The sequence below is a fragment of the Nicotiana sylvestris genome, chromosome 9 (genome assembly GCF_000393655.2).
Source record: "Nicotiana sylvestris chromosome 9, ASM39365v2, whole genome shotgun sequence".
NCBI lineage: Eukaryota > Viridiplantae > Streptophyta > Magnoliopsida > Solanales > Solanaceae > Nicotiana > Nicotiana sylvestris.
In genome coordinates this window covers 127,508,215-127,530,841 of record NC_091065.1, presented here as the reverse complement: position 1 = coordinate 127,530,841, position 22,627 = coordinate 127,508,215, and the positions used below count along the sequence as shown (strand labels likewise).

Below are 22,627 nucleotides of genomic sequence, written 5' to 3'. Positions count from 1 at the left end.
GGAAGTACGTCATAAATAAATTGATGAAAGCTCAGAAATGAGATGTTACATCCCACATTTTCATACGTTAAAGTTTCATCTTAAGTTAATCGACGTAAGCTCGGGAATTAAATTATTTTGAGATTATAAGTATTACGTTATTTCAAACAAGTGATAAGTAAATTCGTGAAGGTGAGAAGGTAAGCGAATCGAAGAAAATGAGTTTCGTCAAAGTTTGACAATTTGGGTTAAAATACGATCCAAGCTATAATACCCCGTATTTATGGATTATTGTTATACCACATGACCATAATATTAAGGTATATAAAGTATACTAGTATTTAAGTGAAACAAGACTTAGAATTTATTATGTGGCTAATTGATTAAATATTGGGTAATGAAGTAAATAGTTTATATATATATATATATATATTAAGTACAAATATATGGGGATAAGTATGTAGTGGATGTCTTTGTATTAGTTAGAATTAGTTGTCCTAAAGGCAGGACTTCCACCGCCAATTCATGGCTAGGTGGAAGCCAAACATTTAATGGCCCTTTTGCTTTAATCTTGGAAAGGCTACTTATACCATTCACACATCATTTTATGTGAAGAATTAATTATCAAGGTTCGACATCTCTTAGTTAAGAATTCATTTTGGAATTCATGTCAACACCTTGAGGATAATTATTTTGAATGTGATCCAAGATTGAATGTTCATCTATGAGGCTTCTTAGAAAATAGCAGCGGGATTTTGCAATTCTAAAGGAGTATGGTACAATCTTTCTCAAGAATATCATACGGATTTTTCCCTACTTCGATCCACCGTCACGTATTTTATCATAAAAGACATGTGTTAGAGAAATTGTCAAGAGAATCGACTCACGTATGTTAAGGCTAAACCTTTCCTTCATCTTGGCATGATCCAGTAACTACATGTATTTGATAACGAGACATAAAGAGAAATTCAGATTCCTGAATTTATGTTCATTTTCCTAGTCTCATAAGTTATAGCATTCTCCCTTATCGGGACTTTATATTCAATTGAGTATTGTCTTCTTTCAGTCAAGATAGCGGAGGGTCTATATATATACAGTATTATAGTATTTTCACCACCATCGAGCTATAATCGGTGGGTAGGCCCCTGTTGGGCAACCTCAGATCAGACGGTAAGGTATATACCGAGCCTACTATGGCTGAGCACCTATGAGCGAGCCTAGAATAGCCGAGATACAGAGCCTAGTATGGTCAAACGCCTATGAGTGAGCCTACTACGGCAGAGAAGTTACACATACCAAGCCTTATAAGGTCGGACAACTATTTTACTTACTATATTGAGAGATTTGAGTCAGTATCAGCAGATAAACATATCTTCAGATTATCTTTGACTCCCAGTTACTTTCAATTATTATATTATCAGTTCAGTTTCAGCTTTTAGTTATTCTATTGTCTTACATACTCGGTACATCATTTCGTATTGACGTCCCTTTTGCTAGGGACTCTGCATTTCATGCCTGCAGGTCCTAATTGATGGTTGGACTGACCCTCCCAGCAGACAGAGTCAAACATCAACTTGGTTGGTAAGCTCCACTTCCTCGAAGTTACTAGGTCTAGACCTTGGATTCCATTTTATATATATAGGTTTAATGGTTAGGTCGAGGCCATGCCCCGACCATGGTACAGTTCCGTTATCTCTAGAGGCTTGTAGATGAGTCATGTATATTTTGTATATCATTAGATGTTCATGGCGGTTTCGTCAGCCTGCACAGTTATATATATCATCTTTTGAATATGTCTACCCCACAGATGAGAGAGGCGTTATTTTCAGACGATTCATAATATGGCCTCATCGGCCTAAGTTGAGGGTAACCCCTCTAGTGTTTACAATTACAAAGTGGTACATTTTGGCCGAGTATGGCACCGGGTGTCGGTCACGTCTCTCCAGGTTTGGGGCATGATAGAACATGCTGATAAATCTCTAAACATCTCTTCCAACAACATTAGGACAAGAGTGACCCTTTCACTGAAATGTAGCCAAGACCAGAGGTAGCCTATTGATGTGGATCAGCCCCTTCTACTGTGGAAAAACCAAAAGCCCCAAGAATGCCATAGAGAAGGTCAAGGGGTGAAGGATCTCCCACATTTTCATGTCACACTGAAACTCCTAATGATGTAGATCATAACTTTCTAGATTCACAAATCTGTCGAACAGTTGGTCTACACTTATCCACCCATCTTCGACGTTCCTCAGATTCCTATTGCTCTTCAATACCAATGCATAGAGAAACCTATGGCCAGGCATGATGACCGGCAGTATTGGATTTCGTCCAGCAAACGAAAACTCAATACAGTCGATAACCTCATAGAGGGTAGGTGTTAGATCATAGTCAACAAACATAAAAAGCACTTTGGACGGATCCCAGAATTCTATCAACAACCTGTAAGCACTCTATCAGCTCGAACATTCATCAACGCAGTCAATGCCTCAAGATGTATCCCAATCCAGTCCCCATGCGCTCGCCAGATGTTTCTCCACCATTGTTTCAACTTGTGGGGCACTCCCATAACCATGATAATCTCAAGGATGTTATGGTTTTTTCCATCTAAAAATGGAGAAAAATCTAGGTAAGTATTTTTTCTCTGAATCCTTAGTGTCTTGATCTGGATTAATTTATCATTTCACAAAAGCGTGTCTTTAGGTGCATGACCCATTGACATCAGGGGGGCTTTCCTATTTGTGATTCAATGACAAGGATCGACTCACCTAGTGTGTATGCAGTATCGTTTGTGATAGTCTTCATTGATGATATTTTGATCTATTCCCGCAGCTGGGAGGAGCATGAACAGCATCTTAAAATAGTTCTTCAGACCTTAAAGGATAGTCAGTTATATGCTAAGTTCTCAAAGTGTGAGTTCTGGTTGAGTTCAATTGCATTCCTAGGTCATGTTGTATCAGCAGAGGGTATTCAGGTTGATCCGAAGAAGATTGAGGCAGTCAAGAATTGGCCTAGACCAACATCAGCTACAGAGATTCGGAGTTTCTTGGGATTGGCAGGTTACTATCGTCGATTCGTGGAGGGGTTTTCATCTATCGCAGCCCTAATGACCAGGTTGACCCAGAAGGGTGCCCCGTTCAGATGGTCGGATGAGTGTGAGGAGAGCTTTCAGAAGCTCAAGACAACTCTGACTACGGCACCGGTTGTGAGCACGTGATTTTTGCTTCACGAAAATTACTCCAAAAGAAATCAAAAATAAAACAAAATTCCCTTGGTGTGCAATTTTTAGGATTTACGTGGCATTTTTGGATAATTATTTGTGTTTTTCTGTGAATGTTTATCTTATTTTAATTAATTAAAATAAAAATAGAAAAATATATGTTGCATTCATATTTAGGATTTGATTGTGCAATTAAGAATTAATTAAACCATAATTTGGTTATAAAAAAAAATATGCCTTTAAAGTGTACCATCGTGTGATTTTATTTTTTAATATTTTTACTTGTGTGATAATTATTGAAAGAGTTAACATTTTTGTAGTTTAATTTTGGTTTTACATTTTTATTTTAGAATTTTGTTAAATTATTAATTAAAAGAAGAAAATGAAAAGGGTTGAAAATATAAGGCAAAACCCGACTGGGCCATTTCAATTTGGGCCAAAATCAGGCCCAAGTCTCACCTTCACCCGATCTAGACCAGCCAGCCTTGAAGACGGGCGAAACGACGTAGTGTGATGTCGAAACTGCGTCGTTTCGTCATCAAAAATCACAGCCGTCCACCCAAATCAATCCAACGGTCCCTAACAACCAACCCTAACCCGTAAACAGCCCCGACCCGTTTTGCCCACACCGGTCCAACGCAACCTGAAGCCAAACGACCCCGTTTTAATTAAATGAATTAATCAAAGCCGTTGGATCCTATCATCCAACGGCCAGGATTTCTCAGCCACTCCACTATATAAACCTAAAATCACTACCCGCCCCCGCCCTCGCCCCCCCCATAGCCATTACCCCCTCCTCTAATTTTCTCATCAAACCTCGTCTCTTCAGAGACGAGGAACCCTAATAGCCGCCACCTCGTTCCCTCGCCGTAAACCCGGCGGCGCCGGCTCCGATGGCCGTGAAATTCACACCACTAAACCTCCACACCGCCCTGAACACGAATCCCTGGTCACTTAACTTCGAATCATCCCCAGTGTTCTCGAATCTTCAATCGAAAATTCGAGCCAAAACCCTAAATCACCTAATAAGTCCCAAAATCACACCAACCACCCACCTGACCTCCCTCATGCTTAAACCACCATTAATCCCGTTCGAATCTCATGAGAACTGCCCGAATCCCAAATCGAACAAAGAAGAACCCTAGATGCCAAGAAGTCGGAGTTCGTCGAGATTGGGGGAAAAACTTGAGGTCTCGACTGACCTTAGTCGAGTGTTCTCAGTCAGAACATTCGATTAAGGTCCGTTCGACCTCAAAAAAGGTCAAAACCGGTTCAAGATTAGGACATATTTTGGGGTGAAGATTTAGAGGTATTTTTCCTGCCTTTCTATTGTATTCTATGCACATCTTACCTGTTATAATAATCTATATAATTCTCCTATTTTTCTTATACTAAATTCTGTCTCATCTCCACTAGACCCGTTTATTTGGTCAAATTCTAGCATTGCTTCTGTTTGATTGCTATGAGTTACAATGTGTGTAATCGATTCGATTAAGTTCGTCGATTAGTTGTTTTATTATAAATCCATATTCTTGTTAATGCTGATTGAAACAGCCTGTTTATTTATTTTTGATTGATTGTTATAATTTGTTTAGGTTCGATATAATTGTTATGTGTAATCGATTAATGAATTGCGTCGATTAATTAGTGTCCAGTTAATATATGTTTCTGTCAATACCCCTGAAATTGCTTGTGAATTGCCTAATTGTCTGGGTCTGATTATTTAGTATCAGTTGTGGCAAGCAGTCAGTTAATTAGTTTCGTCTATTAATTCGTCCTTGTTTATAGACCAGTAAGTTCGTCAGACAGTTGTTGTGTGTGTTGAACTGCGGATACTCAGTTTCAGAGAATTGTCAATAGGCTGACAATGATAGTGCATTCATGTTGATTCTGATTTTTATTGTTCAGTTTCAATTTTAAGGATTTTGATAAGTTCTATGTTGTGATTAAGTCTAGATTGATTTAATTCCAAGTTCATTTGTTCCAATTAATTTCTAACCTTAATCCTTCAGTAATCAGAAATAAGTTTGGTTACAGTTGAAAGTCAGTTTTAATTTTCAAATCTTTGTTAAAGGTAAAAACAGATTTCAGATTTAAGTTGTAATACAGTAGAGTTTATGTTAGGAGGGCAGTAATATTAAGGGTTTTCAGGGGCAATTTGGGATTGAAACAGTTAAGTTTATATGTTAATGTTAGTGCTTTGTTAATGGGGGTATTAACTAATACATTAATGGGGAACAAAAGGTAATGGGGGGGCTGTTTAAGTGGAAAAGGCAGTCTTAGTGGCAGATAGTGAAAAAATTCTGATTTTTCAAAGAAGAGAGGTCGGGCAACACCTAGGGAAAAAAAGGATACTTGTATAAAGAGAGGGGAAGGTCTGGACAGAAGAGAGAGCAGACTGGAAAGAAAAAAAAGATCTGGAAAAATACTGGAAAATAGAGGAAAAAATTCAGAAAGTAAAAATCAGAATTTTTACACTAAGAGTTAGAGTGTTAAGGCTGAACTTTTACATTAAGAGTTTCAGGCTGCTTTTCTTGAGTGTTTAACAAATCAGAAGACTGTGTCCTTGCATCTATCTGTGTTTCATTTTGGTACTGCTGGTTTTCAGTTTTAGTATTTCCTGGATTTATTGGTTGTTGTTGTACTGCTGTGTTGCTGTGTATGCTACTGCTGCTTTCTGCACTGATCCTCCTCTTCTTCTCTTTGCTTTTCAAATACCAGGTACACAAATTGATACACTGGTTCTTGTAGGTTAAAACTTGAAGCATGAATACAAAGAAGTGAAGAGTTGAAGTTTTAAATTCATTATAGTTGTTTATTTATTTGTATACGTATTAGAATACCTTTTTCATTAGAATCATGTAAGTGTTTATTTATGTATAACTGGACATGCCTTTTTGCAATAGTTTAGTAAGAAAACTGCCCATGTATGTTTAGTTAAAAAGGATTGATGATATAGTAACCCTTGTTCTGTTACTTCAGTATTATTTGTTAAATAACATATATCAAAAGCATGTTAGGCCATTTAGATTATTTCAATAGTTATCTCACTGAACAAATGGCTTGTTTTGGAAACTAATAGGAACATTGTTTCATTAAATACAAGTAGTTAATTTAATGCATGTAAATGATTTAGAAAAAAAAAATTAATTAGATTTCCAAGTTCTTACATTCCAGTAGAACGCCACTTTAAATTTGAAGAAACTTGTTAATAAGATGATACCATTTTTTACAAGCTATGAATGTGTAGAAACCATTAACTAGCCCTATTGGATTAAGGATGGTCCGGGTCCAGTTTTACCTCACATACGTTAGATTTGGGCCCAATAAATGGCAAACGAATCGCCCTTATTGCATCATTTTTAGAATTAACAAATCGCATACGGATCTTAACTAATAACTCGCAAGCATGTAAATAAATTAGGTACTTTTTCTTATTTTATTTTAGAGACGAACGGAAATAGAAAAACATAGTTACTATAGGACGATCCTTTAAAATAAAATGGAGGTGTGCCTCGCCATAGTAAATCACAAATTGCGGGGCCCTTAGTAAATACTTACTATAAAAATTGCTTAGACTTCGGAATGGACCATTTAGCAAACTTTCACGGCCCCACCCAAAGTAAGAGATACGCTAGTCGCTTTAGGCGCGCCTTTAATAATTTAATTTTCTTAAAACTCGGGTGCACATTTATGTGACCCAAATCAAAAATCTCAACAGAGTCGAAATATGTCGATAACCACGGGTACATTGATGTGACGTGGTTCGAGATATATTTTCACGATGTTGCAATTCTCTATAAAATAATAATAACAATAAAGCGGTTAAAAGTTGAAATTGCACTATAATTTTTGAACATGTATTAAAATCAGATATTTTAGCCATTACAACAGTTTAAGCGACCGTGTTAGAACCACGGGATTCGAGGGTGCCTAACACCTTCCCTCGGGTCAACAGAATGCCTTACTTAGAATTTCTGGTTCGCAGACTTCATTTGGAAAGTCGAATATTTTCCTCGATTCGGGATCAAATTGGTGACTTGGGACACCCTAAATCTTCCAAGTGGCGACTCTGAATAAATAAATAAATCTCGTTTCGATCGTCCTTTAAGTGGAAAAAACTCCCTACTGTGTCCCTTCGCGGCGGCGCAGGCGAAAAAGGAGGTGTGACACCGGTGTTGGTTTTGCCCACAGGTTCAGGGCCATATACAGTTTATTGTGATGCATCTCGCATTGGGCTTGGTGCAGTGTTGATGCAGGATAACAAGTTCATTACTTATGCTTCGCGGCAGTTGAAGATTCATTAGAAGAATTATCCGGTTCATGATTTGGAGTAGGCAGCCATTGTTCACGCGTTGAAGATTTGGAGGCATTATCTGTATGGCGTGGCCTGTAAGGTGTTCACGGATCACAAGAGTCTTAGTATTTGTTCAAGCAAAAGGAGTTGAATTTGAGGCTGAGGAGGTGGTTGGAGTTGTTGAAAAGATTATGATATCACTATCTTATATCACCCGGGAAAGGCCAATGTGGTAGCCGGTGCTTTGAGTAGGAAGCCAGCCAGTATGAGCAGTCTTGCTTATATTCCGGTCGGTGAGAGACCGCTTGCTTTGGATGTTCAGGCTTTGGCCAATCCGTTCATGAGGTTGGATGTTTCTGAGCCCAGCCGTGTGTTAGCTTGCACAGTCGCTCGTTCCACGTTATTGGAGCGTATCCGAGATCGGCAGTATGATGATCCCCATTTGTGTGTCCTTAGAGACACGGTGCAGCACGAAGGTGCCAAGCAGGTTACCTTAGATGATGATGGAGTTGTGAGATTGCAGGGTCGAGTTTGTGTGCCTAATGTGGATGGGCTCCGAGAGATGATTTTAGAGGAGGCCCATAGATCTCGGTACTCTATTCATCCGGGCGCCGCGAAGATGTATCAGGATTTGCTGCAGCATTATTGGTGGCGGAGAATGAAGAAGGATATCGTTGCATATGTGGCTCGGTGTTTTAATTGTCAGCAGGTTAAGTACGAGCATTAGAGGCCCGGTGGTTCATTTCAGAAGATTGAGATTCTTGAGTGGAAGTGGGAGCGTATCACTATGGACTTTGTTGTTGGTCTCCCACAAACTCGGAGGAAGTTCGATGCAGTATGGGTCATTATTGATAGGCTGACCAAGTCAGCGCATTTCATTCCTGTGGCAGTCTCTTATTCTTCCGAGAAGTTAGCTGAGATCTATATCCGGGAGATTATTCGTCTTCATGGTGTACCCGAGTCTATAATTTCAGACAGAGGTATGCAGTTTACCTCACATTTTTGGAGAGCAGTTCAGCGAGAGTTGGGCACGCGGGTTGAGTTAAGCATAGCGTTTCATCCTTAGATGGACGGGCAGTCCGAGCGGACTATTCAAATTTTGGGTGATATGCTCCGAGCTTGTGTCATTGACTTTGGAGGCTCGTGGGATCAGTTTTTGCTCTTAACAGCGGTTGCCTACAACAACAGTTACCAGTCGAGTATTCAGATGGCTCCTTATGAGGCTTTATATGGTAGGTGGTGTCGGTCTCGGTTGGATGGTTTGAGCCGGGAGAGGCTCAGTTGTTGGGTACGGATCTAGTTCAGGAGGCCTTGGACAAGGTCAGGATTATTCAGGATAGGCTTCGTACAGCTCAGTCCAGGAAAAAGAGTTATGCAGACCGCAAGGTTCGTGATTTGGCATTCATGGTCGATGAGCGAGTATTGCTTCGAGTGTTGCCTATGAAGGACGTGATGATATTTGGGAAGAAGGGCAAGCTTAGCCCTAGGTTCATTGGCCCGTTTGAGATTCTTGATCGAGTGGGAGAGGTGGATTATAGACTTGCGTTGTCGCCGAGCTTATCAGCCGTGCATCCAGTATTTCATGTGTCTATGCTTCGGAAGTATCACGGCGATCCATCCCATTTGTTAGATTTCAGCACTGTCTAGTTGGACAAGGACTTGTCTTATGAGGAGGAGTCGGTAGCTATTCTAGACCAGCAGGTTCGTCAATTAAGATCGAAGAGTTTTCCTTCTGTTCGTGTTTAGTGGAGAGGTCAGCCCGCTGAGGCATCGACCTAGGAGTCCGAGTCCGATATGCGGAGCCGTTATCCCCATCTTTTTCCCGACTCAGTTACTTCCTTCTTATGTCCGTTCGAGGACGAACGATTGTTTTAGAGGTGGAGAATGTGATGACCCAAAAGGTCATCACTTGTGTGGCAAGTGAATTCAGTGTTCTGAGGCCTAAAAACCTCCTTTTACCTCACCTTGATTTACGTGCATGGTCCGGACCTATATCCGGAAAGCCTTCTGTGTGAAAATATGAGAAAAGGAAATTTCTAGAGTTAAAAATTTGATTATGGTTGACTTTGGTCAACATTTTGAGCGAACAGATACGAATCGATGTTCCGACGATCCCGGGAGGTCCGCAGTAAAATATGGGACTTGGGCGTATGCCCGGAAATGAATTCTGAGGTCCCAAGCCTTAGAAATTAATTTTTGAAAGAAATTGTTTTACTGAATTATCTAAGAAATAAAGAAAAGGACTAATGTTTGAAACCACTGTTATCGGGCTCGTATTTTGATTTCGGAGCTTGGTACAAACTTGTTATAGTATTTCAAAGATAACTTTGAAGTTTGGTGAAAAACGGAGTTTATTTGATGTGAGTTGGACTTCCGATTGAAGAATTATGAACTTGAGAGTTCTTGATGAAAATGTTGAGTTTTGAGGTTTAATTCATGACTTTACATGTTATTTTGATGATGTGATCGCACGAGTAGGTCCATATGATGTCTTTGAGTTAGTATGCACACTTGGTTTGGAGTTCTGAGGGCTCGGGTGAGTTTCGGGTAGGTCCCGGAATGTCTTAGGCTTAAAAACATAGTTGTTGCAGGTTCAGAGAAGTGGAAGGCCTCTGAACAAACCAGTGCGGTCCGCACAAAAAGGAATTCTTCCGCGGAAGGGCTTGTGCGGCCGCACTGGATTTTGTACGGACCGCGGTGAGGGCTTTGCGGCCGCACTAGATTTTGTGTGGTCCGCGGTAAAGAATATTTCACTGGTCCAACTTCGGAAGCTTATATCTTTTGATCTACAAGTAATGTTAAGATGATTCAAAAGCGAAAGATGTAGCCCTTCGTGTCTAGTTTCCAGAATGATAAAGAAATCAAACTTTAGACATCTGTAGAGAAAGTTATGACCAAAATACTAAAGCATGCCATTGCAGTCCACATGGGAGCTGTGCGACCGCGGTTGATTTTGTGCGGTCCGCACAGGGCATCTGAGAGTAGTATATTTAGACGGGATTTTCAGTTATTTTTCATTTTTCAAAGCCCCAAAAACATAAGAGGCGATTTTTCAAACAATCTTTCTTCTCCAAAACGTTGGTAAGTGATTTCTAACTCATTTTCATCACTCCTTAATATCCTTTAACATGATTTCAACTCCAAATCAATGATTTTCATGGGGAAATTGAGTGTTTTAGGTAGAACCTATGTTTTTCAAAAATTGGGGATTTAGACCTCGATTTGAGGTCTGATTTCAAAACAAATCATATATTTGGGTTCGTGGGGGAATGGGTAATTGGGTTTTGGTTCGAACCTCGGGTTTTGACCATGTGGGTTCGGGGGCGAGTTTTGACTTTTTGAGTAAACTTTAGAAAATTCATTTTCATGCATTGGGGTTGATTCATTTAGCGTTTATTGACGTAATTAAGTAACTTGTGACTAGATACGAGCGAATTGGTAGTGGAATCAAGGGGTAAAGCTATAGTTGAATCGTGAATTGTGTTCGTAGCATCGAGGTAAGTGTTTGGTCTAACCTTAGCTTGAGGGATTAGGAGTTGTGTCTTATTTGCTACATGTTAATTGTGGAGTACGACGTATAGGTATGGTGACGAGTATCTATACGTTGGTGCCAAGCATGCCCGTGAGTCTTGTATTATAATTCTTATGACTCCGTTGTGGTTTATTGCGCTTCATATGTTATTATTGCCGGGAAGTTGTTATATTACTCTTGTTCCCTTGTCGGGATTCCTTGTGATTATTGTTGGCTTGTAACTGGGAACGGGTGGTGCGCCTACCACAAAATATAATGAAATGGGAGCGGGTGGTACGCCTACCACAAGATATAATGAAATGGGAGCGGGTGGTACGCCTACTGCAAGATATAATGAAATGTGGGTGGTACGCCTACCACAAGATATAATGAAATGGGAGCGGGTGGTACGCCTACCACAAGATAAATGAAATGGGAACGGGTGGTACTACCACGAGATAAATTAAATGGGAGCGGCTGGCATGCCTGCCACGAGATACAGGAATCGGGATCGGGTTGCATGCTTGCAACAATATGTGAAAAGAAAGTGAAATCTGCCTTTGTTTTCCTTATTCCTGTTAGTGGTTGATTTTGATTCCTTTATAATTCTTTTGATATTCTGTTTTACCTGTTATTCCCCGAAGCATGTTTCCCCCTCCTATCATTATTTGTTTATTTCTGTATTTCTTTTCCGCTGTATATATATTTGAACTGCACAGGTTTACTTGGTAGTCTAGTCCTAGCCTCGTCACTACCTCGTCGGGGTTAGGCTAGATACTTACCAGCACATGGGGTCGGTAGTACTGATACTATACTCTGCACTATGTGCAGATTTCGGAGCAGCTTTTGGACCGTAGTGTGGAGGCTACCTTCAGTCCACGCGGAGATCCAAGATAGACCTGCAGGCGTCTGCAGGCCCTGGCGTCTCCCTCTATCCCTATTTCCTATTTCATTTTCCTTTTATTCAGAAACAGTGTATTGTCATTTTCTTCAGACTTTGTATATAGTAATCTTTTAGACCGTCTATGACGTTGTGACACCAGATTTTTGGTGCTTTAGGTTTTAAGAGTTGTAATAGATGCAGATTTCAAATATTTAATTGTTATCTTCCGCTTAATTATTTAAAGTTTCGTTGTTTTTAAGTTATCACCTTATATTTGTTTTAAAGAAATAATCGGTTAATGAAGTAATTAGATCAAAGATTTGGCTTGCTTAGCTCACATTAGTAGGCGCCATCACGACTCCTGAGGGTGGGAAATCAGGGTCGTGACAAATAGCTTTGTATGGTGATTTTGGTCTTAGGCGCATGTCCGGATTTGAATTTGGAAGTCTGTAGGTTGATTTGATACTTTTTGGCGAAAGTTGGAAAAGTTGGAGTTTTGGAAGGTTGAGAGATTTGACCGGGAGTTGAATTTGTTGATATCAAGTTCAAATTGTGATTTCTGGAGTTACTATAGATCATTGTGTTATTTGGGACTTGCATGCAAAATTTGAGGTCATTGCGAGTTGATTTGATAAGATTCGGTGCGAGTTGTGGAAGTTGAAAGTTCATTAGGCTTGAATTGAGCAATTCATACTTTTGATATTGTTTGATATGATTTGAGGCCTCGAGTAGGTCTGCATTATGTTATGGAATTGGTTGGTATGATTGGACGGGGTCTCAGAAGCCCCGGTGTGTTTCGAACGAGTTTTGAATCATTTCCATATTCTTGGGCAAGCCTAGTTCTCGTGTTTCGCATCTGCACAAGTGGGAGCGCAGGTGCGGAGTCGCTTCTACAAAATTTTGGTCGCTTCTGCGACGTTGGGTCATGTTCAGATGTTCCTCTCCTGAGGATGAGGAACTGCATGTGCGATATCGCATTTGTGGAATATTGATCGCAGATGCGAAATAGAGGCTCAAGGTGGTCGTTCGCTTCTGCGGAGATTTGGGCGCTTCTGCGGGGTCACAGATGCAATGGTCTATTCGCAGGAGCGGTCCTAATCTGGTAAGTAGAAGTCGCAGGTGCAGGATTTGGCTCGCAAAAGCGAGAGCGCAAATGCGATGTTTTGTCCGCAAATGCGGAAATCCCTGGCAGAAAGTATATAGTTCGAGGGTTTGGTTATTTTATCATATTTTGAGTTGTAGAGCTTGATTTTGGGTGATTTTGGATGGGATTTTTATGATTTGGATTGGGGTAAGTATTCTTGACCCGTATTTGGTTATATTTCATGATTTCATCCTTGTTTTTATCATTAAATTAGTGATTTGTATTGGAGAAATTGGAGATTTTTGTAAAAGCTTTCTAAAACATAAAATAGTGATTTGAGGGCTGATCTGAGGACGGGATTGGATGATTTCCGTATAGTTGGACTCGTATCAAAATGGGTGTTCGAATTTTGTGAGTTTTGTCGGGTTCCGAGGTGCGAGCCCGGGGTTGACTTTTTTATTCTTGTTCAATATTGAAGCTTTATTATCCGAAATTGTTTCCTATTATATTTATGATATTAAGTTATTTTGACTAAATTTGATCAGTATGGAGGTTGTTACACACGGGAGGGCCCTTTTAGAGTACTGATTTAGCTTCTTTGAGGTAAGTATCTTGTCTAACCCTGTGTGACCCCTTAGGATTTGGATTGATTGTATTGTTGGAATTATGTGAAAGGTGTGTACATGAGATGACGAGAGTGTAATCAGCTTATATATGGAAAAATTGACTGATTTAGACTCTTAGGTTACTTTATGCATTTAATTAGAAATTGTTATTACTTGTTACATCTTTCGTTGTTGAATTCATTCTTATATGCTTAGATTGTAGTTGTTATTTCATGCTCTAGCTCCCATTGTCGAGTTTAATCTTATGTGTCTTAATTGAAGTTACTATTATATGTTATAATTTTCATTGTCAAATTTATTATGCATAAACCGAAGTTGTTAGAACATGTTCTATCCACCGTTGTTGAGTTACTCTGATATGTATTCAATTGAAGTTGTTAGTATACGTCATGCCTTTCATTGTTAAGTTAATTCTTAAGAAAGTAATGGAAGTTGGACCTTTTGAGAGTTATTAACCTATTTTAGTTAAAGTTGTTGTTTATGGAGTATCCTTCATTGTTGAGTTATTTTCTGTATCATTATGTTGTTATTGAGATTTGTGTTCACATCGTGGTTGAGCCGTGGGCTATGTGTTGTGGTGACATTGATACTGCTGTTTTTGAAAGGTTGAGGCCTATGTGTTGATGTGATGTTAGCACATGCGGATTTGTGTGTGGATTGATTGTTCAATGCGAAGCATAATGGTGGCATCTCACTACTGTTAATTATGCGGAGTGATATAGGTGGCTATTTTGTTTATTATCTCGGTGGAGCGATAAGGATGGATATTATGAGGAGTGATATGGGTAGCTATCGTGATGTATTGTCTAGGCAGAGTGATAAGGGTGGCTATTATGATATTGTCATTATGGAGAGATAAGGGGGGCTATGTTAGGGTTGATATGTGTTGGCCTGGGGGCACAATGTTGATGAATTTTGTGTGGTGGTATGATTTTCCTTGTGTGTATTAGGTGCCTTACGTGTCTTGTTGTGTTGTTTCTAATGAACTACTTGGTGTCTTTGATATTACTTGTTGGGCTATAATAATACACTCGCACAAGCATACAACCGTAGCATGTTGTTTACACCAGTTCAGGAGCATGGAACTTAACATTCATTGATCATGCACATGTACTCTTGTATTATCTGTTTCCATTATGATATTGATCCTATGACCACGACTGATTGCGATAGTGATCCTATGACCATACTTGGCGGATTGTGATAGTGGGCTTGTTACCATGCCGGGTGGATTGAGATAATGACATGTGAGTTGTCCTTGTGGTCGTAATTGATAATGTGGCACAAGATGTTATGAGCATATGATTTGTGATTTAGGACTCATGACTTGTGTTTATGAGATGAGGTATCTCGGAGTAATCTTGTTGTAAACCTTATGTTAGAACGGCTTGATTATTTGGTTGTCATTTATTTATCTTATTTGGTTTCGCTGGTACTTTAACATGATTCCGGTTACTTTACTATTTTTATCACATGTTTATTCCTTGTTGTCATTTTATTGATTCTTGCTTCCCTTATTAGCTTTATACTGTAGAGGTTATTATTACTATTAGGTGTCTTGACTTGTACCTGGTCACTACTCCACCGAGATTAATCTTGATACTTATTAGGTACCAACCATGGGGTACTCATACTACACTTTCATACATTTTTGTGTAAATCCAGGTATTGGAGATAACAGACTCAGGCGGAGTTAGCCTCTTGATCGCGAGGATTCAAGATAGAACTACTTAGTCATCACAATCCCTTGGAGTCCTTTTTCTTTTGATTGTACAATCAATTCGTTATCCGAACATTATTGTATTTTGACTTTGAGATATCTCTATGTATTCATCTAGAGTTTGTGACTCTGTATTACCTAGTATTGGAAGGTTGTTGTGATTATTGTCGCGTAGGCTTGTTTCACCTTTATTTCGATATTTATATTAAACTCTAGTTTAAAATATCATGTTTAACTGGTTTAACTGTTGTAAGCAATCGGCTTACCTAGTCTTAGAGACTAGGTGTCATCACAAGGCATAAGGCAGGAATTGGGTCGTGACACAACAATATAAAGTGAGGGAAAGAACTAGACTATGTGTTGGGCTGACAATTAGTCAGGCCTAATTTAAATTTAAGGAGCAAGATACTTTAGCACAGCAACGCAACTGGAAGAGTACGCAGCTCAGCTCAGTGGTCTTGCGCCAGAGTTCATCATGAACTCCATAAGGCCCAAATGGTTCATGCAAAAAAAAGATTTCATTAGCACTTGCATATGAGACATAATACAGAATCATAAAAGATGAATATGAACATGATCCAAAGGACAAAGCTAAACAAACATTTATTTGTTACACCCCTCTAAGGATTAGTCAAGGCCAAGGATCATTGGCTAGAATAAACCATATTCACCTACAAAGTCTCCTTATGAACCCCTGGCACTTCAGAGTCACAGAGGTCTCTAAGACCCAGAGTAGTGCTTGTGCTAGTGAGGTGGTCCCTTGATAGTGAAGTCAAGCTCATAATAGAAGCCATTAACAACTTAACCTTGCTCTTGCATAGCGATTTGACACATAAATCTTGACTTAAAGTCTTTACACAAGCAACCTGACCAAGGAGGCCCAAGCAGCAACCACAATAAAACTTCTTACATCACAGAAGGTCCGTGCAATGTCTTAAATCATATGAGCATGACAGGTTTAAGGACTTAATCAAATGAAGCACAACAATCTCAAAATAACTAGACTTATTGACATACTATCACTAATATTAAACAGTTAGTTAGGTAAAATAAATAGATAATTAGGGCACTAACACATGCTTCCAATTCAAAGTATCCTTAGTAAGTGATCACTGTTGGAGTACATGATGCAGGAGTATATCATCACGTATAGGATCTCAAAAGGGTTTAGGAAGTTTCAAAGGCTCGGAGTCAACTCAGAATCATTCTATATGCCATGACACATACATAATCTTCTTAGGAGTCACTGTTTCAGCCAAATATGATCAAATAGAGTCTCAGAATAAAAGTTGTTAATCATTTATCCCTATAGGCATGCTTACTATGTTAAATATGCTTTCAAGATTGAGACCTTAGCTAGAGTTTATCATGAAATGAACATTCCAAACATGTATTCCCTTATTAGGTTTCAATAGAGGTCTAGCGCTTCACTGAGAATACGGTAACAACAAGCATGACTTTTGCACTCATCATGAATCAGAATTTATAGGAAACCAAAACACCCCCAGGACAGAAACTTAATGACCCAAACTTCAATGCATATTAAGCTATCTCGATCAAGCATTTCATGATAAAAAAATAGCCTTACAAAGGTCATGTTAACAGAAGCGACAACAAGAGCTATTCAACATGATAGAGTAATCTGATTTTAATCTCAAATTGAACCCTATAGGCATGGTATCTCTAACATAATAGTGCATGGTAAAAGAGAATAACATTTAGTTAGAACTATCAATCAGCCTATACTAACAATGCTTAACCAACAGACTAGGCAGTGTTAACTCGTACCAATGAAAAACTTTGAAACATAGTCTTTACAACAACAAACAGTCATAAGATGGCAAGGGCACTTGTTTACAGCTAACACTAACAAAGCAGGCATTTGATTTCAAGTCAATAGGTAGTTCACTAAACGAAACATGATCACCATTAAGCCATAAAGTGTAACATGCTAAGCTAGGTAGACAAATCTCATAACATGCTTCAGATGCTAACATGATAAGCAAGATTGAAACACACTCATTAGACCAATTAAGTAGAATAACTACACATGAGAAGCTATAAATGAGATCTGGCCATTGAAACGAATTGTAAAAGTGTACTGACCTTCCGTAGGGAAACAAACCAGGGTATTGAACTTAGTCGTTAGGAATTAGTACTCACACTCAACTTCAAGACAATTAAGTTTAACAAAAAAAAAAAAAAAAAAAGAAATTATAAGCAATAGGCAGAGATATTTATACTTTAGTGTAGTTGCATTTACTACTAGTTGTTCGATTGTCAGGTGAGGCATTTAAGCCGGTATTTATAGCCAGGGATTGGCCTTAGGGTTCTGAGTTTGAACATTCAAAGTTGATACAAGATAGAGAAAAATTATGAACACTAATGAAAGATCATATGACGATATCAAGGGAAAAGGATTGAAAAACAGACGGAAAAGAGAATAAGGATTACCCTATCAGAACAGACTAGTCGTTGAAGCTTAGTGACCTCCGGACAAAGCTTTTACCCAGAGGTCCTTTCGTTTGGCCTCTGGGTCATCATAATTCACCGTGAGGTTGAGATTCCCATGAATCTGAAATTGCATGCCATGTTTTAATGGCAATTTTGAACAGAGGTGGGTGTGATGATGAGATTTGGGGCCTTTCACATTAGAGGCTAGGGTTTTGGAATTTGGGGATTTGGAAGGGGATGATGGAAATAGGCATTTTCGGCTAGATTCGCGGCTGGGGGGAAGTGGTAACGATAATGGTTTCACAGTTGTCTCTTAGACTTTGCATCAATTTGTGCCACGTCTCAGAGATTGCAGAGAGGAAAGGACGACGAGAGTGAGAGAGGAAAAGGGAAATGGGGCGGTTGGCGCAGTGAGGGAATGACATATGGTTTGGGGGTTTGGTATGTTTAAAATGGAGGAGTGATCTTGGGCCGTTGGATCAATTAGATCAATGGCTCATATTTATTTTTAGTTTAAAGAATAAAAAGAAAACAATTTGGGGATTAAACGGGACCGTTGGATCAAGAGATTAAAACTAAAGGGAAAAGCGTGATTAATGTGGACCATTGATAAGTTTGATCAACGATCCCTGTGCATTGTTTTAGTTTTGTGAGAGACTTTGGAGTGCTTTTTTTTGCCAATTTTGGACAAAATTTGTTGGGTTCTGTAAGAATAGGCTGAAATTAAACCCCATAGCCACTTTAATCTAAACTCACTAATTGCAAATGTATCCTGTTTTTAATCTTAACCCCTTTTTCATAATTAAATTAATTAAACTTATTTAATCCTAATAAAACATAATAAAGTACAATTAAAGGAAATATTATTAACCAATTACTATAAGCTAATTTTATATTATCAAAATAATTAAAAAGATCTCATAGTTATATATATTAAAATCATAAAAGCCGATTGGTTAATTAATTAAAATAATAGCGGTGGTATGATTGTAATTATTTAAGACACTATTATTTTATAAGTATAAGCATATAATTAATATTAGTAACTATTATTACTGCAATTATTACTTATTATATATTATATATATTTCCAGAAAAATAGATAATTTGAATAATAATTTCAAAAAGACCTTATTAAATTATTATTGATCAAGAAGCTTAATAATTTATTAGAAGAGAGGGAGGGTCAAAAATAGTCGTCAATGAAACCTGATTCTCGTATATGGTTTGTTAATTATCAAAACATCATTTCATGCTCAGCTCAATGTACCCCACAGAGCTTTTTTTGCTCAATGGTATAGTTTAATCCATGGATTACCTTAAGTTCTAATAGTCAAATAGTTTTTAAGTGCTAATGTCGCCTAGCGAGCTACAGATAATTTGTAAATATGCAATTTTTGCAGAAACAGCATGGCGACTGGGATATTCCGAACCAATGCCACAACAAAGAGGTACTTGATGGGCTGAACAAATCCTTATCAATTGCTTCTCTCTGCTCTGTTTGGATCAATAGCTACTATCTGCTCCATCTACTACATTTTCATCACCACTCACCCCCAACAACACCTTTTGCCCCCACCCCTAACAAGAAGTTATATCGTTTTTCCTATGTTATAAATGAAGAGACACAAATTCAACAATTTGATAAGCATTTTCTGAACTTTTGATGGGCCAGTTAGAAAGCTCTGTCGAATCCAGATCTTTCCTTTAGGGCTTTTGAAATAGCTTGAATAGTGGACGGTGTTGTCCGGCAACAACCACCGATGAGTTTAGCACCTGCGTCGCGCCATATTGGTGCAAACTGCTCGAACTTCTCTTCATCAAAGCATTTCGATGGCTGCCAATAAGGTCATCAAATAGTGTTATGAACATATACCTAGAGATTCACTCAAAAAGAAGTCTGGGAATCCAGGCATGTGATAAGAAAAAGTTACCAGCCATCTTTTTGAAATGCCATCCCATATCTCACCACTATTGGGATAAACAATTATTGCCTTTGCTGTCAACTGTGGAATTGAACTAGATCAGAAATGATGTGCCCAATTTCTAAGTTATAATTCTACGGAACTTATCTCATAAAGATAATTTTCTTACAAATGAGAATGATTACCTCCTTAAGTTCCTGGATGAGAGTTTGAATAAAATGGGGAGGTGCGCAGTTAATTCCAAATGCACTAACTTTGTCACTCCTATTAATTACATCAAGGCAATCCTTGAAGCTTTCTCCCGATGGCGCGTTCTTACCATCCACTGAGCTGAAACATATCCAAGAAGGAATCTGTACATTTTCTTCTTCAAGCAGCTCCACACATGCCTGCAGCATCAGTTTCATAATGTGGTACGGAAAATTTCAATGAACCAACCTCCAAGCCTAGTATTGCCTTGGCGAAAACTACCAAATAAAGTAAAAACTCAGAACGTTTAGCTACAAATTATGTCAATTTCAAAGGGTGCAGGCAAAAATCATTTGTCACTCTAGAAGGCATTTTAAGCACCATTTTTTGTTAAGACACACAGAAGATTTGGCATTTGAGCCTAGATTTCCGTCTGTATTGAAGTCATATGAGGCACCTTGGAGCTCTTATTTTCACTACGTGGGAAATAAAATCTGTCCTACTTTAGCTGTGTTATTAAGAATTATACTGGGAATACATTGTTTGAATAATAAAAAAAAGAATGGTTAAGAAACTGTTTATGCCAGTGTTTTTACTGTGTAAGCAATTTAATAGATCCATGTTTCAAAAATAATGTTATTGACCTGCCAAGACAAATAAATATATGAAGATGTCAATTATACGAATGTTTTCTGCTCTTAATCAGGAACCGAATAAGATAGATATCTGCGTACGGGTAAAATCAGGGATAATGTTACTCCGATTTCCCGGTAAAGAAACGAGAGGGAAACATGATCTGACGCAACCTCAAGTAAAGCCAAAGTGTTCCTCGTTTCGGAGCCCGGGAAACGGTACATCCGGGATCGGACAGGGCTGAACACCGGGTCCGGACAGAGTAAAGGTTCGAGACTAAGGAAAAAAAACGGTTAAGCACGATAAGCAGGGAGCCATAATATCCATCCTCAACCGGATATTACGGCGCAAATCCCGCCCGATATAAATTGCAGGTCGACGTTTAATGAAATAAAGAAAATTTTTACCTTATTTAGACTTGTACTAGGATTAAACTCCCCTACTATATAAAGGGGATAACTTTTTTATTTTTAACCACTATTGGCATGCATGTCAAAGCAATAAAGTTCATTTTTGTCTTCTAGCTATCTTTAGTTTCGGTTTTCATCAGTTACAACCGAGCCCATATCGAGGGCTCGATCGGAGCCAATTTCAGTGTTCAACTTAAAGCTAGGCTTAATCATTCCATCGCGTTTGGTTTGATCGTTTTATCTCTTTAATTTAATTATTTGTTGTTCTTAGATCGTTCTATTAAATTAAATCCGTATTCTTTAAACCGTGAACGAATTTAATTGTTACTCATTTTAAAGGTAAATAATATCTACAATGATTAACAAGATGCCTGATGAACATTACTGCAAACAATAATTTGACAAAATAATGGCGATCTATATACAAGGAATTAAATGCAAGACAATACCTGAGCTTCTAATTTGTTGGGAATGGTCTCAAATGCCAGTATATCTGGTCCTGCATCCACAAGAACTTGTAGTCTATGTCGATGGAAATCCTTGAGCTTATCCAGACATACATGTGGTCCATAATCTCCGCTGGGAGGAACAAAGTTCACAAGATGAAGATTTTTGGGACCTCAAACATACATTAAATGTAATTGAATTTTTTCATAATAAAACAAGGTCATCTACCTGTACTCTGAACCATCAGCAAGATAAGCTCCATAGCTTCCAATTGAGGCTGCAACCAGAGCCCTGTTATAGCTCTGTGTGGGATTTCTTTTCACTACATTCCAGAACTTATCCCGGGCTTCAACTGCTAACTTCACACTTTTCTCTAACAAGGATTCTGCTTCTTCAATGGATAATCCCCTTGATAAAAATCCTGGAATTGTGGCCTACAACCATAAAAATCTGCCTTATAAACTGTCAATAAGTAGGATTTTTATCTGATTAGCCATAATGTACCTGGTAGGATGAGGTCACTAGTATATCTGCGCCAGCTTCCAGATATTCCAAATGTACCTGCGCGCATTCAAGTAATTCACCGTTACAGCTAGCCACATTGCTAAATATTAGTAGTGCGCAAACAAGATCGGGATTATGGCGTACCCGTTTGACAAGATCGGGATCTTTGATCAAGCAAAGAGCGCTCCAGAGAGGATCATTAATGGAAGCGCCATGCTTCTCGAGTTGCGTGGCCAAACCGCCATCAACGACGGCACAACCCCCTGCTTTCTCAATCAGATCATCTAACAACGCACTAGCTTTGACAATACCCATTTCTCAAAATTCTTTTTTTGCTCCTTCTGGTGTTAGGGCTAGAGCGAACAAATCAACAAAGTGGTTTATGGGAGAGATTTTATAGGCGCCAGTTAGGTGACACAGAATTCAATCACGCGTTATTCGGTGGACTCGAGATTTTTTATCCTATGCATGGACTTATTTTCCTGTGTGTAAATTATAAATAGACGTGCAAATAGCACAGCTGTGAACGCGGACGCTTTAAGAAAGTAAGTTCATCCTAGAATTGGGTTGGTCCATGTTATGTGTCTCGGTTCAACTCTCCACTATCGCTATCTTACCTACCTAAATCTTATACACCTGCTGACTCATCATTTTAGCTAGTGTTTTGGCTCTAAATTATTAAATTTGTTTTGAAAAATTTGATTTGGGTGAAATTGGTTTGAAGATGAAACGGTGTTGGATATCAGTT

The 22,627-nt window shown here is 38.7% G+C and overlaps 1 protein-coding gene and 1 long non-coding RNA gene across 2 annotated transcripts; both read right to left on the bottom strand.

The window, feature by feature from the left end:
* Positions 1-15,816: 15,816 nt before the first annotated feature.
* LOC104245741 (uncharacterized) lies at positions 15,817-18,191 on the bottom strand. Its single transcript, XR_715824.2, has 2 exons — positions 17,772-18,191; positions 15,817-16,183 (listed from the first exon to the last, which is right to left on the bottom strand). It is a non-coding gene; the product is annotated as an uncharacterized lncRNA (long non-coding RNA).
* Positions 18,192-19,230: 1,039 nt separating this feature from the next.
* On the bottom strand, positions 19,231-22,326 carry LOC104245742 (homocysteine S-methyltransferase 1). Its single transcript, XM_009801399.2, has 7 exons — positions 22,024-22,326; positions 21,880-21,936; positions 21,604-21,809; positions 21,378-21,507; positions 19,882-20,085; positions 19,706-19,777; positions 19,231-19,608 (listed from the first exon to the last, which is right to left on the bottom strand). The coding sequence occupies exons 1-7, from the start codon at positions 22,192-22,194 to the stop codon at positions 19,447-19,449; spliced, it is 1,002 nt and encodes a 333-aa protein (XP_009799701.1). The 5' UTR covers positions 22,195-22,326; the 3' UTR covers positions 19,231-19,446.
* Between the last annotated feature and the right edge of the window lie 301 nt (positions 22,327-22,627).

What these genes read in the sequence shown, in the direction of transcription:
- LOC104245742 (XM_009801399.2), bottom strand. Translation starts at nt 22,194, where the DNA reads ATGGGTATTGTCAAAGCTAGTGCGTTGTTAGATGATCTGATTGAGAAA. An exon ending in CCAACAAATTAGAAGCTCAG is followed by an intron (nt 20,086 to 21,377) that starts GTATTGTCTTGC and finishes CTGATGCTGCAG; the next exon opens with GCATGTGTGGAGCTGCTTGA. An exon ending in TCATCCAGGAACTTAAGGAG is followed by an intron (nt 19,778 to 19,881) that starts GTAATCATTCTC and finishes TCAATTCCACAG; the next exon opens with TTGACAGCAAAGGCAATAAT.